This window comes from Trematomus bernacchii, unplaced genomic scaffold, assembly GCF_902827165.1.
Source record: "Trematomus bernacchii unplaced genomic scaffold, fTreBer1.1, whole genome shotgun sequence".
Classification (NCBI taxonomy): domain Eukaryota; kingdom Metazoa; phylum Chordata; class Actinopteri; order Perciformes; family Nototheniidae; genus Trematomus; species Trematomus bernacchii.
The window spans coordinates 12,350,164-12,367,015 of record NW_022987739.1 but is presented as its reverse complement, the minus strand read 5'-3'; the positions used below and the strand labels follow the sequence as shown (position 1 = coordinate 12,367,015).

Sequence of the window (16,852 nt, the reverse complement as noted above, 5' to 3'; positions counted from 1 at the left end):
TCAATTCAACATTATTTGAGCAGTGGTTATTAAACTTTCACGATTTCTGATATGCAAGAGTACAGTCAATGACTACTCTCATAGGGGAAGACTTTTATTAAACGTAATTCTGAAGAAAGCAAAGGCAGAGCAGAAATTGACGTATGAGAGTACAGGAAAAGAGAACAGGCTGACAACTGTGGTTTCCCTCAGTCTGTGAGGGTTTCAGCAGTTTCCTGTTGTAGATTTTACAAAACCATTTGAGCTTAACTGCACACATCTGAAAATGTATATAGTTTATTTCCCCTTTTTACTCTATAACGTTTTTTAATATCCATTTTACACTTACATTTTGTCCCAAATGTATTGAAATGTTTACCTTTTATTCACTTTTTGGTGTTTCCTTATCATACATCAAACCCAACATCTATAAACCTTTCAAACTTCTCCTGCAGGGTTAAAGCCACTTCTCATTTCTCCAATGACCAGCATTCAGCTCCAAAATCAAAGAAAACTCAAACAGTTAAAGGGGACCTATCATGCAAAATGCACTTTTGTACGTCTTTTATACATGAATATGTGTCCCCGGTGTTCCAGGGAACTCACCAAGTGTCAGAAAACACAACCCTCTCTATTTTCCTCCATACCCAAATCTCTAAAAAAGGGGCTGCAACGGATCTGATACAGACTGATCCAGATTTGAACACTTCAATGACGTCACAGAAGTGGCGCTACGGCTATTGGGCCAACTCTCCACCTATCAAGGGAATGTGGGGTGGGGCCACGGACGGCTCGAAAGCGCTGGAGACGCTGTAGTACATATGCCAGGCCTGTAAGTGGCGCTGTAGTCTGCCACAAAAGCAGCGAAGAAGACTTCCCGCCCATAGTTACCATGGTTACCCTTCTGTTTATTCTCCGCTGTGGCTTTTTTTCTCCCTCCCCGAGGCAAGCGTTTGCTCCCGCTGCTTTAATTCAATGCAATCCCTCCCCGTCGAGGCAAGCACTGTAATTCTCTCCGGTTAGTCCACCAGCAGATGACAAACACCCACCTCTCCGCCTCTTCCAAGGAACGAGGGGACCGTGCCTGAAACGCCTCCATTGAAGTCCTTTGTTTACCTTTGTGAGATATGGCATCACTACATAACACTCACGCTTCTATTGGTTAACGCTCCAACACAGTGTACATAACAGGGACATCTCTTAGTGGTTCACCAATCACAACAGAGCTGGGCTCTGGTTTGAGACAGAGGGTGAAAGGAGTGCTGCAGCACAGGCAGAATAAGACAATTAAAATAGTTTTTAAACACTAAAGCATGGAAACATGTCACAGTAGAGACAACTGGCATCATCTTGTTTAAAGTGGACCTATCATGCTATATTTAAATTATATATTGTAGGGCCATACCTATATTATAAGGTATATTTATACGTTTCTGTTTTCAAAATACCAAACACATTTTAGCCATGCCTCATTTCGCTCTATGTGCTGTTTGCTGTCTACGGGGCTGATTTTGTGAGCTGCAGCTGACCACGCCCCCCTGCAGGAGAGGGGAGCCGTGCTCTGATCAAGTCAAGAGGGGGAGAAAAATAGATCTCCGTCCTCCGTGTTTTATTATATTATTATATAGAGTCGTTATTCATTTGTTTTAAAGCTCAATAAATAACAAAGAAGACCTTTGACCGGCACTTTTCTAATTTTGTCCGGAAGATTTAAACTTTAACGGACATCTTGACCGGCGAAAGAAACTGAAACTGAAACTCTGCCGCACGGTCCCCTAGTTCCTTGGAAGAGGCGGAGAGGTGGGTGTTTGTCATCTGCTGGTGGACTAACCGGAGAGAATTACAGTGCTTGCCTCGACGGGGAGGGATTGCATTGAATTAAAGCAGCGGGAGCAAATGCTTGCCTCGGGGAGGGAGAAAAAAAGCCACAGCGGAGAATAAACAGAAGGGTAACGATGGTAACTATGGGCGGGAAGTCTTCTTCGCTGCTTTTGTGGCAGACTACAGCGCCACTTACAGGCCTGGCATATGTACTACAGCATCTCCAGCGCTTTCGAGCGGCAATGGCCGGCCGTGGCCCAACCCCACATTCCCCTGATAGGTGGAGAGTTGGCCCAATAGCCGTAGCGCCACTTCTGTGACGACATAGAAGTGTTCAAATCTGGATCAGTCTGTATCAGATCCGTTGCAGCCCCTTTTTTAGAGATTTGGGTATGGAGGAAAATAGAGAGGGTTGTGTTTTCTGACACTTGGTGAGTTCCCTGGAACACCGGGGACACATATTCATGTATAAAAGACGTACAAAAGTGCATTTTGCATGATAGGTCCCCTTTAAAGTAAATTATTTAAAAAGGTTGAGTCGATATAAGACTAAAATAGTTTAAATTGAACGTAAACTATGTTAAACAGCACTCCTGAAATTGACTTTGGTTGAAGTTTATTATAATATTGATATTATATAAAGATCTATAACATTGATTAAGCCTTACGGGTCCCTTTTAAAATATATATATATTTTGTATAATGTTCTGGGCTGATAGTGCCTTATTTTCAATTTGAAAACACATGGCAATGTTATCAATACAGCTAAAAGATTTGCAGGAGGATCAATTCTTCATGGGTGTCATTGGCTCTCTAGATAAAGGCAGTATCTGTTTACTAACCTCAGATATTGATTTATTTAAATAAGTGACCTTTGAATACATATTGCAAACATAGCCTTAAAAAGGTGCAGGAAAAGGACTTCAAATATTACTTAAAGACTGGACTTTTTAATTCAGTCAAGAGAAGAGAAAAGAGAATAAATAAAGGAAAGAAAATTGTTATAAGGGGTGATGTAACATTAATGACAGACATAATTTGGCTAGGGAGGCTGTGGCTGATCGTGCGTTGATCTTCGGATCAGGGGGGCACTGGTTCAATCTCCACTGCAGTCAGCATGTCGTTGTGTCCCTGGGCTTCACCCCAAATAGCTCCTGTGAGGATTGTCCACAGTTGAGTGTATGTAAGTCGCTTTAAGGTAAAAGCAACTAACAAGTGACATGTAGAGGTCAGTGGCACTCAGACTCTACAGGGGTCATTTTTTTATCATGGGGCATCACCATGGGGCATCACCCTTGTACAGCATCAGGACAATATCTCTATGGAGTCAGACACTGAAAGTGTGCTGGAGGCTGATGCGTTGACTGGGACTGATGGAAAGATGAGGCTGATGAGACTGAAGAATCTGCGAGGAACGAACTAGGGGCAGAGAAATAATCATATGTTAACCCTTTAATTGCCAGACCAAGAAGAAATCTATGGACAAATTATTTCTTTGCATTTTTTTATCAAATAGGACACAAATAACCATTTTAATTTTTTTTACTGACCACACAGTTTTGTTTTTATGAGCCTCTACCAACTGGTCGTGCTGGCCTTGGTAAAAGTGCCTTTTCAACAATCATCATACAGTACAGTATGTGTATGCATCAAACTCAAATAAAACACAAATTCAAATACATTTTTTTCTTTTATGGAAGATGAGCAATATATACAACCAGATATATTCATAAAAAATAATAGGGCCAGAAAGGCAAAGGGTAAATGATGCATAAATGGTCAAATAAATAACTAGATTTAGTAATGAATAAACCGAATTAAAATAAATAAATACAAAAACAAATACAAAGTTTTAAAGCTAATTAAACAAATTCTGAACAAAAAAATCAATGTTTGTAACATTTTATCAAACAATGAATGCATGTATTTATCCTAAAAATGTTGGTATGGCATGATTGATCAATTAACAGCAGATCAATAGTGTACTCCATGGCAGACTCCATGCAATCAAACAAAAAAATTAAATAAGAAATTCCCTTTTTTTCGCCAATCTTCCCCACTCCGTTGTTCTAATTCCCGATAGTTCATAACCACACAAAATTCACCATGTTTTCATTGACACGCACGCACGCACACACTCAAACACACGCACTGTCATAGAGGGGGAGAGGGGGGGGGGGGGGTTGGAATACACGTGAACTTTCGCGGAGTGCGCACGACAGAAGGTGCTTAGTGTGCAAGCAAGCAGCAGCTGAGGAGTGAGGAAGACTGTCCACAGATTCCAGAAGGACTGAATGCAGCACTGCTGGTGAGTCTTGACATTTTAAATAAACTTTGTGATTTGACAACAAGCTGTATTTATCTTGTAAAGCAGGCAGCCTAACTTTCATAATGAGATTGCCACTACAAACTGTCTTACCTATTCCTGCAACTCTTTTTTTATTTTATTTTTTACTTTCTGAAACTTTCCAGTATTTTAGCTGAAATAATTAACTCTGAATCTGACTCATTTATAGAGTTTTTTTAAATACAGGTTTGAGAGGGTAACTTTTAAAATGTATTATTCCATTACAATGACTTATTACCTGAAAAAACTGTAATCAGTAAACTAATCTAAATGTTACACTATACAAATAATCTTACCTTATTACCTTCTGTTACTTTTGGGTCACCTCAATATCAACTGCAATGCAAATAATAACAAAAGAAAGAAATATCAATAAAGTGACTTTCTTAACCTCCTATTGTCTTCGTTTCCCCCCCCCTCCCCTTACTTTGGTGTTCGCTGTCAAATTTGACCGGTCCTGTAACTGCTATTACATTAACACAAAAACCATTAATCATCACCAAATTTCATTTAACACCCTTTCAAACTGTAAATATTGTATCAGACTACTGGTATACATGAAAAACTGCAGTAAATATACAAAGAATAGACACTGAACATGTATGCGTGTGCCAGATGTGATCCATGTGGGGGGATGGGCACATAAGAGCGGTGTGTGCGTGTGTGTGTGTGTGTGTGTGTGTGTGTGTGTGTGTGTGTGTGTGTGTGTGTGTGTGTGTGTGTGTGTGTGTGTGTGTGTGTGTGTGTGTGTGTGTGTGTGTGTGTGTGTGTGTGTGTGTGTGTGTTTGTGTGTGCCAGGTGTGATTCACATGGGGGGATTGGGCACATAAGGGGGGGGAACACATCTAGAGTATGTGTGTGTGTGTGTGTGGGTGTTTGTGTGTGTGTTTTATCTGATCCGGATGGTTACTAATTCCTTTTCTTTATGGCGGTCATTTTTGACCGGGAACACCAAACAAAGTTGACTAAATCATCCAAAATTCAATGAAAGTAGTGGTCAGCAATTTTATATGTTCAAATGTCTACTGTGAAGGATATCATAAAGCCTTAATCCAATCGAATGTAAAACAAAAAAGTTATGATTGATGAAAGTAGTAAATCGGTCAGATTTGACCCGAAGACAACAGGAGGGTTAATATTATAATGCAAGACAAAAGAATAATGTACGCTTATTTGTTGTCAAGAATGTGTCCTCTTTGTTCTGTTTTTAAGAAAAACTGCCTGTCATTACAATGAAACATATTACATATAACAATAAAAAAAACACATGACCACATCCTACAGTTTAAAATAGCAAATATCTTTGTTTAGCAAATAAGAAACTGCTTCATGTTAGTTTAAGTTGGCTAAATGTCCAGGCAGGCAGTGAAAGCATGCTTTGAACTATAGGCCAGGGCGATGGACTGGAAGACTAGCTATGGTTTCACTTGGTGTTTTGAGACTGGTTAGGTGCTTTAATCTGTAAGCATTTGCATTGTAAGACTGTGTTGTTGTAACATATTGTTCTTCAATTTAAAATGTTTTTTTAACATTATAATCCTGCTAGTAATCCCCATTTAACAAAACAATGATCAGTAATCCGATTATGTTAGGCAATACAGTTACCTTTTGTATGAGCATTTCACCTGTTTTAGCTCTTAGAAATGTGTGCAAACATTACATAACAATGTGTTTATGATATCCTCCTGCTGCTCACAGTTGAATTGCCTCTAATTCACTCTGACAGATCGACCAAACATCTGGATCCACTACAGTAAGGCAGAGGGAATCAAAGTAAAATAATGGAAGAACAATCTGCAGGCTTCGTCCTGGCTGACTACGCAGTCTTCGCTGCCATGTTGTCCGTCTCTATGGGCATCGGACTCTTTCAGGCCCTGGAGAAGGGGTCAGGGGAAGCCACTGCTGATGACTTCTTCACGGGGGGTCGGAGCATGCCGGCAGTGCCCGTCGGTCTGTCGCTCTGTGCCAGTTTTATGTCAGCAGTCCAGGTTCTGGGTGTTCCCGCAGAGGCTTCTCGCTATGGCTTTAAATTCCTCTACATGTGCCTCGGACAGAGCATCAACTCCGTGCTGACAGCTTACCTCTTTTTGCCAGTTTTCTTTCGACTGGGCATCACCAGCACCAATCAGGTTCCCCTTATTACCCCATTCATTGTCATTAAATGCACAGGGACAACATGTAGACCAAGATCAAAATAGTTAATGTGACCTGTTTGCAAAGATGTAAAGATTTTAATAGTTTTTTATTAAGAAATATTATATTTATTTTTGGTGTTAGTATTTCAAGGTTTTTGGACCAAGCAATATAAAAAGCAGGCGCCTAAAGGGAATTATTTGGGATAAAACATTTCTATATTAGGTTTTTAAAATAATGAGCACCATAATATTAAGTATTATATACGTTTTTAATAAACTTCAAACTATTTCTAACAAACCATCGTGAAGAAAGAGGGTCAGGATTTCTGTCACAATGTTGAAATGCACCTGCGGGTCTGATATGTGGGATGAATATAAGAGGTGAGGAAGGATGAGGGAAGATACTCTGTTGTGTTGTAACTCCAGCTGTCTGTCTTTCAAAGTATCTGAAGATGAGATTTGGTCGAGGGATGCAGCTGTTAGGGAGTGTCCAGTTTCTGGTGGCGACGGTAAGAAAGTTTGCTGTGTTTTAACCAAGCATAACCTGTCAAACTGTGTCACAGTGTTTGCTTATGTCATTATGTCTCCTTTTTCCCAGCTGCTTTACACAGGGATTGTCATCTATGCACCCGCTTTGATCCTCAACCAAGGTAGGAGAGATCACCTGATGCCCCTGTCTGTATGCATTAATGGGATTTGTACAATTAAATTACACAAAAAAACGTACACCTTGACATGTAAACCTGTGGTAAAATAAACCGCTACATCAACTAATACGTTTTGATCACTGGTTATAATCAAGTAATGTCATACACATTATACTGAAATGGGCCCTTCGGCTAAATGGATACATTTACTTTTGGTATTTTAAGTATATTTTGATGCCATTATAAATAATACTAATAAATAAACGAGGTAACAGTTGATAATGTCACACCACTCAGGATGTGAAGCTCCAGTTTCACAGAAATATTTGATGCAAGTGCCATACATCAATGAGGTGACGATAAGTTTGCTCATCGAAATGACTAATGTCCTAGTGTAATTGCTAATCAACAACCACACCAAAGTTTGAACCTTTTTATATGTTCATCCAAATGTTGAGCATATTGGTTTCAAATTTTAAAAACAGTTTTTTTAAAGAACTTTCAAATTCACACATTTTGAAATATTTGATAAAAAATATTCAGTTATCAGAGTGAAGGCTGTTCAAACACTGTTAGTGATAGTCATTTTCTATACTATAGGCTTCAAAAAAGCTGGTAAATTGAAGTGATATTCCACATTAAAACGTTGCCATTGTTGTTTTGTTATTTTTAGCTGCTGGACTCAATCCGTGGGTGTCTCTGTTTTCTACTGGGATCATTTGCACCCTGTACACAACAATGGTAAGGAAATATCTGTTTTCCATCTGATCAGGACTGGTTTCTGTCAAGACCAAATGTGGACATTTTATGTACATTTTGTGGGAAAACTAAGCCAGGGTCCAAGGGTCCTCCAAACATTTAATTTCCTGCATAATGATGAATTTGTATACATTAATCTATGGTGGAAATGTCTTTATTCATACAATGGAAAACACATAATTCAGGCACCAGATGAAAATGTAAAATTGATAAGGCTTTAAGGCATACTATATTTGCTTTTAAATATGTATTCTCTACACCTGCAGGCATGATTAACTCTTTCCTCCTCTTTTATGTAATTAGTTTCAGGAAGTAACTTTGACCAATGTGCATATGGCATTCATTCGCGTCAATTAAAAATAAATGCATTTTACTTCATTTATATACCCAGAGTCAGAGGAAAGACACCAGAGGCCTGTACTACGAAGCTGGATTTTCGCTTAGCCGGCTAACTTCAGGGAAATCTCGGGCTTTCCGGTCCTACGACGCTGGTTCTCTTTTTAGCAGGCTAGATTTCCATGGTAACTTATGCTGAGCGGCAAACCTGCTCCGGAGCAGGTTAGGTGGAAATACAGAAAAACTGCCGTTGCAGGAAAGACGGCCGGCCAAAATCAACTGACTGTGTGAACGTGAAAATTAATAGAATATCCCCTCCCATCTTCCGAGCAATCTGACTATTATAATATTAGCGTTAAGAAAGCTTACTTAAATATCTGCCACGACATAAGTAACCGGATCAGAGTAACATTAAGTACAGTCCGCGGCACTGTGAGTGCAGACGTCGATGTGTCCCATTATCATTCATATCATATCACATCATAATGTATCATATATTTCCTTATTTGAGTCAGCTTCTTGAGCCGTATCTGGCCGTGCAACACTCACAGTGTCACATACTGTATGCAGAAGTATTATTTTAAGCAACACATTAAGTTGATGAAACACTCGAGTCAAATTCTCCTAATTAAAGTCAGATCCACTCGTGTCTTGGACGGGCCAGTGATTTCATAAACCTGTTAATGTACGCATTCAAACACTTTTTCTTTTACCAGCTGTATTCACCTTGCAGGTGCAGCTATGTGGCTTTTATCCTGGATAAAGTGTTTAAGTCATGGATGTTTAAAGTTTAACTTCTTCATATTTGACTAATATTAAAGTTCACTTTTCATTCAGGAAGTATGACGCTGCGCTGTCAGTACGCTTGTCCGTGTTTGAGATTGGTCGAATGCTCCAAATACCACCCCTTTCATGTGAACGCGCACCTAACTAGATAGGACACGGCTGGCTTGAGCGATCCACTTGATAACCAGCGTCGTAGTACAGTTTAGCCAGAGCGCGTATGTTTTGGATTGGGCCAACCGGCTAACTCAAACATATCCAGGTTAGGTTGAACCAGCTTCGTAGTACAGGCCTCTGGAGGCTGTGTATCACTCATATTTGTTTTTGTGTTGTGGTGTGTTTTCCTGTCTGTCTTTTCCCTCTGTCTGTAACAGGGGGGCATGAAAGCTGTGATCTGGACTGATGTGTTCCAGATTATTGTCATGTTGGCCGGCTTTGTAGCCATTTTCATCCATGGCACAGTTCTGGTTGGTGGTCCTTCAGTGGTGCTGGAGATCGCTAAAAATGGATCCCGCATGAATTTTGATGAGTAAAAACATTTATATTTATTTTCCCATCTATTTTATAACAGATATGTGCCACAAATAAGATGCTTACACCATTAAACCTTATTATAATAATAGGACCTTTTTTGCAGTAGTCTCAACTACCTTTACATTATGATGCATCAATTTAAGATTTCTTCAGGCTGAAAAATCATACTTGATACCACTAGTATTGTTCCATCCATATTCAGTTTCTTGACCTGACCAAAAGCAATCTTATGTTCTATCAGTTTCAGCGTTGACCCGCGACAGCGCTATTCCTTTTGGAGCCTGTCGGTGGGGGGTTCAATGGTTTGGCTGTCCATGTACGGGGTGAACCAAGCTCAAGTCCAGCGCTACATCTCCTGCAGATCAGAAAAAGATGCCCAGTGGTGAGTTAGGACCTGTCTATCATTCAGATAAAGAACTATGTATTGTTCAGGATTGAACTTTGAGTTTAGAGATAAAGAAAAACAACGTTTAGGACAGAGAGTGAATACACATACTATAGATGCTGTATGAGAAACCAATGTGAGTTTGGAAAATTGCACAATATAAATCTATTCTAGTATACCTCAACAATGGAATTATGATCAGTAGAAATGGCCATGACATGGAACCTTTAATATGATCAGATATTGTTACTCTGACATTTTCTGAAATGTTTATTAAAGAATCGCCCAAATTACATGAAAAGATGCAATAGCCCTTCAGGTTTTAGCACAGACCTTAAAATATATTTTACAACAGAAATATCATCAGGCCAAATCTAAAGTCCACACAAGTGAGTAAATAATAGAAGTCTGGTAATGAAATTTGCTTTTTGATTGCAGGGCGCTGTTTGTGAACCAAGTGGGTCTGTGCCTCATTGTGAGCAGTGCAGCCACCTGCGGCATCGTCATGTTTGCCTATTACATTAACTGTGATCCACTGAAGTCTGGGAGGATCTCTGCCCCTGATCTGGTACTCAAGACACTCATATTGATGCCTGACCAAAGCATGATGCTGTTTAGCGTACAATTAATACCTGGTCTTTAAAGTTGTTCAAAGAGAATCTGTACCTCTAAAATGTAAAATGTTTACTTTGGCTGTTCACCACACCGATGCTTGAATTCAGATCAAACAGCGGTGAAAGCTGAGGTGTATTTTATAAATGTGCAAACAGGATGTAAAGATGATCTTGTTAACGCCTCAAGACAGTGAGACATTATTTCATTTACAGTATGAATTTGATCATATATAATGAAATGACTGGAAATAATAAAAATGTTCTGAGACAGAAATTCATTTTTCCCTGTTTCTCTTTATCTCTCATCTGATAAAGTACATGCCGTACTTCGTGCTGGACATATTCAAAAATCACCCTGGATTTCCAGGTCTTTTCCTTGCCTGTGCATACAGCGGGACTCTGAGGTATTCAATCTTCAATCTAAACAAGTAATTAGTATGTTGATGCTGATGTGGGATAACTAGTCACATGCCTTTTTACAGCACGGCTTCCACAAGTATCAATGCAATGGCTGCAGTAACAATGGAGGATCTGCTGCGACCTCGTCTGGTCCACATGACCCAGAAGAAATTGATACTCATTTCCAGAGGACTGTGTAAGACTAAACTCACCGAAAAACATTCCCCTAATTGACTTTCTATCCATTTGCTGGCATTTTTTTGGATACAAGTCTTATTTTTTCATTATTTCATCACAATTCATATTTCACATTGACCACGTATTAGATAATACCATTTTTGGTTGTTGTATAATTACTATCTTCTCTCTAAGCTCTTCTGTACGGAGTCGGTTGTATCACGGTAGCTGCTCTCTCCTCCCTCCTGGACTTGGGAGTTCTTCAGGTAAACTATCTAAAGATGACTTTATCTCATGATGACCTATACATGACTTTATCAGGAACTGAACAATGGTTCTATACGATTCTACAGAGTATACGATTTACTTTGTGCTCTGTAATAAAGTCTAGAACTCTTTTCATCTTCTCTGTACAGGGATCGTTCACAGTAATGGGGGTGGTCAGCGGTCCATTACTGGGTGTATTCATTTTGGGAATGTTTTTCCCAGCAACAAACAGGCTGGTAAGTTGCTTGATTTTTCCTTTAGTGTGCACTTAGTAGTTCTTCTGAGTCTGTTATTTAGAAGAAACAAATCGATGTACAAATTAACACATCTTAAATGTGTGGTTAAAGCCCTTGGCTTTAGATTAACTTTAGACAGATGTCCTAAAAGGTGTGTAAGGTTGGTTATCTTTTTTCTCAGACAGAAAGATGTGTGCACAATATAACAGAACATTTAAAGAAATGTCAGAGCAACAGCTTCAAATCGACCTTAACAAGATGCTGCCTCATACCGCTTTGCCAAGTTGTAACTACAATATCACTACCTTGTTGCACCTGGTAGAGCCACAAATATAAGTTACAAACTGGGATTCCTTAAAAAAAAATGAATGCAACAGTGGCCAGAGGGAAGCGTATTCATTATTAAAAAAGCGAAACAGTTACATAAATTCCTTCACTTTGTGTTATTACTGCACAACTTCTGTTTTATTAAAAAAACACTTCTGGCACATTTTTGTCATATAGACATTGCATGAGAAAGCTGAGCAGTGCCTCAATCTATCAAGGAAGCGTTTGATGTTCAATATCCCTTGTTAAATCTTAAGTTTTCACCTTTAGCTGCTGTCACCAGTAAAAGATTGTCTTATCTCATGCTTTACTGCCATACGGTTTACTGAGTTGAATGATTTTACATTGGGTGTGTTTTTCTTTTTTACCAAAGTGATGTGAGATCACTTTTTAATAGAAGTACCCCCTCTTCTGTTAAAAGTCATACTTGTTCTTTCAGGGAGCGTTCTCAGGAATCTTTGTTGGATACTGTGTCTCTCTGTGGCTGGCTGTTGGTTCAACTCTTTACCCACCCAGTGAGGAGACCATGGGGGTCCTGCCCAGCTACACAGGCGAGTGTGAACTCAACGTCACCCTGAACAGCAGCACTCACCAGGACCAACTCTCCATCTCCACCCCGCTTCACCCCGATGACCCAGGGTCAGTGAGTCCAACAGGCCTGCACTGAAACACAACTGTTTTTCCCATGGGGTTTACATTGTCTAAAGATGGAGATAGCAATATAAGTAACAGTAGTAGAAGTAGTAGTATTGACCCTATCATGTTTCGTAATTTTAGACGCTTTTCAGAGTCATTTTGTGTCTCCCTATTGTTTAGACAGACTCTCAGCATATAGTGTGTAGCACAGCAAATTCCAGTGTGTCAAGATGCACTTTGTGTATCTCCCTCATCATTCTATTTTTGTAATGTGAGTTTTCTCCAATATTCATACAGTACTTACGCTTTCTCATTTCAAACAACTTCTAAATACAGTCAGGAAGCAAATAATTTTTTGCAGCGGGAATTATTAAAATGTTTTGTACAAAACGTAATAAAAATACAAATGTATGAATAAATACATTCCTTAAAGGTAGGGTAGGTAAGAATGGAGAAACCAGCTCGAGTGCGCTAGAATTTGATAGTACACAACCGGAAAAAATCTGCCCCTTCCTTCAGACTTCCTTACAGATCCCCTCCTCCCAACACACACGAACGCACACATGACCAATGAGGGCACGAGATAAGTTTGTGCACAGATGGAAGGCTGACAGGCAGGTAGGCCATCCAGTTATTTTAGCTGGGCCGGCTCAGATGATTGGTCGTGCTTTTTACAGCACCACGGCTTCCACAGATGAATTTTTTTTAATGTATTTATTGTCAAGGCATTTAATGTATTCATTGCTATCGGGATGTTAAGAGCATTCCATGGAATATAACAAAAAGTGTTTCTGAAGTGAATTACCTACCTTTAATGTTTGATTGGGTGTAGCGCAGTAAATAAAAAGCCCGGTCATAGTACTAGATGCATGTAAACTAATTTTTACTCAGTCCTTTTTCTTTTTAAAAACTAGGGGCCTGCTTAACTTCTACTCTATGTCCTACCTCTACTTCGGTGCCATGGCGACGAGTTCAGTCGTGCTAGCTGGGCTGATAGTGAGCTATGCAACAGGTATGAAATAAAGACAAAAGTAAAAACTGCTGACACACGATGACACATGATCCAGAATGACTGTTTTGATAAATTACACATTATCATAATATAGTATCAGATTTACCTTCAATGCCACCCAAGAAAAGTTGCTGTTTTATCAAAGCTCCACCTTTTTGTGATACCGTATTAGAGAAAGATTCAATTAAACTCTCTTTTGTTTGTGCTTTAAAATTGGATTACATAACAATGTTAATTGTATTGTCATTACATATTTAAAATTGCTTTTCTAAGTATCATCATTTTAGTATTTTAAATGCATTTCCAAATATTTAGCATTTTATTCGTTTTAAATCCGTCTGCTTTATCACCTGCTATATTTGCAGTTTATTTGTGTGGTATTTCTTTCAGCTGCTTCATATAAACCTATTTCTCTTAATTTTCCTTATTTTTGTAGCAACTGTAAATATTTTAACTTGTAAAGCAATTTGTGAATTGTATTACATTGTTGTTTTTCTTTAAACACAGGACCAACAAAGAGGAATACTATTAAAGAAGGTTTGTTATGGTGGGATCTGAAAAAAAAGCAAGTAGATGTCCCATCAGAGCGCAGAGTAAGTACCAGAACATTTGCTTATCACTTTGGTTCCATTAGTTTTATTTGTGTAGATGCACCTATATAATGTAGAAATGTAAGAATACAGAAGACTTTCTTTATGATATATGATTTTTATTTTATTTGTTGAAAGGTAACACGGGGCTTTTACCTGTTGGGTTAACATTTTCTCTATGCTTTTCATCCTCATCCAAAGTATTATATATGTGTTGTAGTTTGGAGAACAAAATGAAACACTGCCAATACTCTTAAACCTAAATTATTGTAAAATAGATTTTGGACTGACAATAAATGTGGGTTTTGTTTGTTTAAAGCCTGGAAAAATGTCCAGAAGGTTCCCCTGTCTTCTGCACAATGGATGCTGGGATAGGCGTCAGCCAAATCTCAATAGCAAGGTAAAGTAATGAATGAATACATTATTACTTAAATAAACAAAAACGTATGCACCTATGCCCAAAACTGTTAAAATCAATATAATAGGATATTATTATTGGTGTGTGTGTGTGTGTGTGTGTGTGTGTGTGTGTGTGTGTGTGTGTGTGTGTGTGTGTGTGTGTGTGTGTGTGTGTGTGTGTCAGAGTAAATTATTGTCCATTAGCTTTTTGTTTCTTACTGTTTTGAAATCCAGAATATTGGTCTTTCTTGCAGAGAGATACACCACAGCTTGTGCCTCTGAGGGAAGTGCATGAACACAAAGCATATGAAAAAGAAGAAGGACAAACAGATGTTGGGAATAAGATTTCACCTCATAGAGTTTAGTTGTTGGAGAACTTAACACTGTTTTATTCCACATTTCTAATTAAAGCTTTTGGTATACCAGTAATTGACCAACATTCAATTTAACGCTAAACTCTTCAGACTTCTTATGTCAGCCCAACATTTGGAGCTTTTTTAATTAAAAATATTATTATAAAAAAGATGTTCCCTAAAATGGGATTGAATAACAAAATCCTTTATTATTGAGCCAAGAAAGGTAAAAGGTGTAAAAGCACCTCCCCCAGGGGTTATTTGAATTCCTCAAATGTTGAAAGGTTTTTTATCAAGACTTTCATTGTGACATGTTCCATATCTTTAGCAATGCACACCTGCACTTCAATGAGTGTTAATGTGGCAGGTGGCCTGGCGTAGACTGTGTATGTCTGCAATACAATTATTTCAACTATTGTTTCAGGTTTAGATGAATTGTTTTTCAATATGTTATGCATAATGCAAAGGCGCTGTTGCATGTTCTTTACTACGTCCTGGGGTTACATGAAAGACTTTCTTCTGTTGTAAAATGTTTTTGTGACAGAACATTGTAAATAAAAAAAGGTTTCCTTCAGCTCAGCTCTATAGTAATAAACCAGATTGGCTTTATGACTCTCACTGCCAATGATACCAGCTATTTTCTACACATTTTCTACTAATCTTTAAAGTCCCTTTCACCTCAAAAGGGTGTTTTCTTTCCTGTTGATGTTTGAGTTTCACTGTGCAGCATTTGTCACAAGAAGGCCAATTTCACATTCATTTACTGAAAGTGTAAAGTTTCTGCGCTCATTGGAAATCGGATTTGAAGGGGAGGGCATGTGAGCCTGATTTGTGACATCACAAATAGTTTTAGAGCTAATCCTGGTCCAATTGGCAATTTATGCATGATGCGATAACTCCATTCTGCCAGTACATAGTTTCTAGCAGAACATCTTTACGAATGAACAGAATATGCATACCGGTACTCAAAGATACTGAAGTGTATTAAGACGTATAAGATGTATGACACAATGTCCTGTCTGTCTTATGCGGATTTCTGTCGTTTAAATCTTTCCTTCTCTTGAACTGTTTGTCATGTTCTTGTTTTCTTTTCTTTACTGCAGACAGTAAAGCCACAATTAATCCAAGATTGTTTTATCGACTTTAATCTAAATATGTAAATTATTTGAGAATTGTGTCGTGGTTTTTACTGCATAATTAACATTCCACTGATATATGATTAGAATAACTTTTTATAATGCTTTTTTTTACATGGGGGTTACTGTCAAAATAGGTAGAGAGTAATGTAGTCTTATGACAGTGTATTTCCAACTGATATATTTATATTATTTTTATTTTATTAATTTCCTTTCTAAACAGTAATACATATTTTTGGTGATGAAAAGATGGACACGTTGCTTATGGATTTTTTTTTTTTATGTTTAGAAGTTATAGAGTTTAGATTAGTTACTTCTCTATACAAGTACATTGGATTCAGTTCTCACTTAAAGGCCTTTGAAAGTTACACTTGGTAAAATAAACTATGTGATTATATCAAAACATGCTGTTTAGGGGTAGGCTATATTTTGGTATATGGAGGCGTGTGGATTAGTGCGTTGGTGTTGGGATCAGGGGAGCACAGGTTCAAGCCCCACTGCAGTCAGCATGTCGTTGTGTCCCTGGGCAAGACATTTCACCCCAAATTGCTCCTGTGGGGATTGCCCACCGTATTGAGTATGTAAGTCGCTTTGGATAAAAGCGTCTAACAAGTAACATGTAATGTAATGTTATACTGACACCAGCTGACGATTGAATGTCACTTCAAAATTCAGAAGAACACATGGTTGTAACATATCCATTATGGCTGCCAGATACATGTCGACAATAATTACAAAAGCATTTCATATCGCATGACGTTAATTTATTGCATTTTCTTTATCTTTCACCCATTCTCACTATACAAAAGTAAGCATAACATTTCCAGACACTCCTTCTTTCAGAATAAACTGGTACGCCAAAATGAAAGTCTATCATTCTTGTTGTGGGATTGTGCTTCAGTGCACATCGGTCCTGAATCCCTCAAACATCTCCATGTTTCTTTGCTTGTCTTCTGCCCGGTTCTTCACCACTCCTCTGC

General features: G+C 38.5%; 1 protein-coding gene across 1 annotated transcript; it reads left to right on the top strand.

Moving 5' to 3' along the window:
• The first annotated feature begins 4,036 nt into the window (after positions 1–4,036).
• slc5a5 (solute carrier family 5 member 5) lies at positions 4,037–15,798 on the top strand. Its single transcript, XM_034147593.1, has 17 exons — positions 4,037–4,108; positions 5,874–6,276; positions 6,726–6,791; positions 6,881–6,932; positions 7,603–7,670; positions 9,182–9,336; positions 9,583–9,723; positions 10,165–10,294; positions 10,656–10,744; positions 10,823–10,935; positions 11,112–11,182; positions 11,333–11,419; positions 12,186–12,385; positions 13,297–13,394; positions 13,902–13,987; positions 14,304–14,384; positions 14,638–15,798. Exons 2-17 carry the CDS (start codon positions 5,929–5,931, stop codon positions 14,746–14,748), a joined length of 1,896 nt encoding a protein of 631 aa, XP_034003484.1. The 5' UTR covers positions 4,037–4,108; positions 5,874–5,928; the 3' UTR covers positions 14,749–15,798.
• Positions 15,799–16,852: the final 1,054 nt, after the last annotated feature.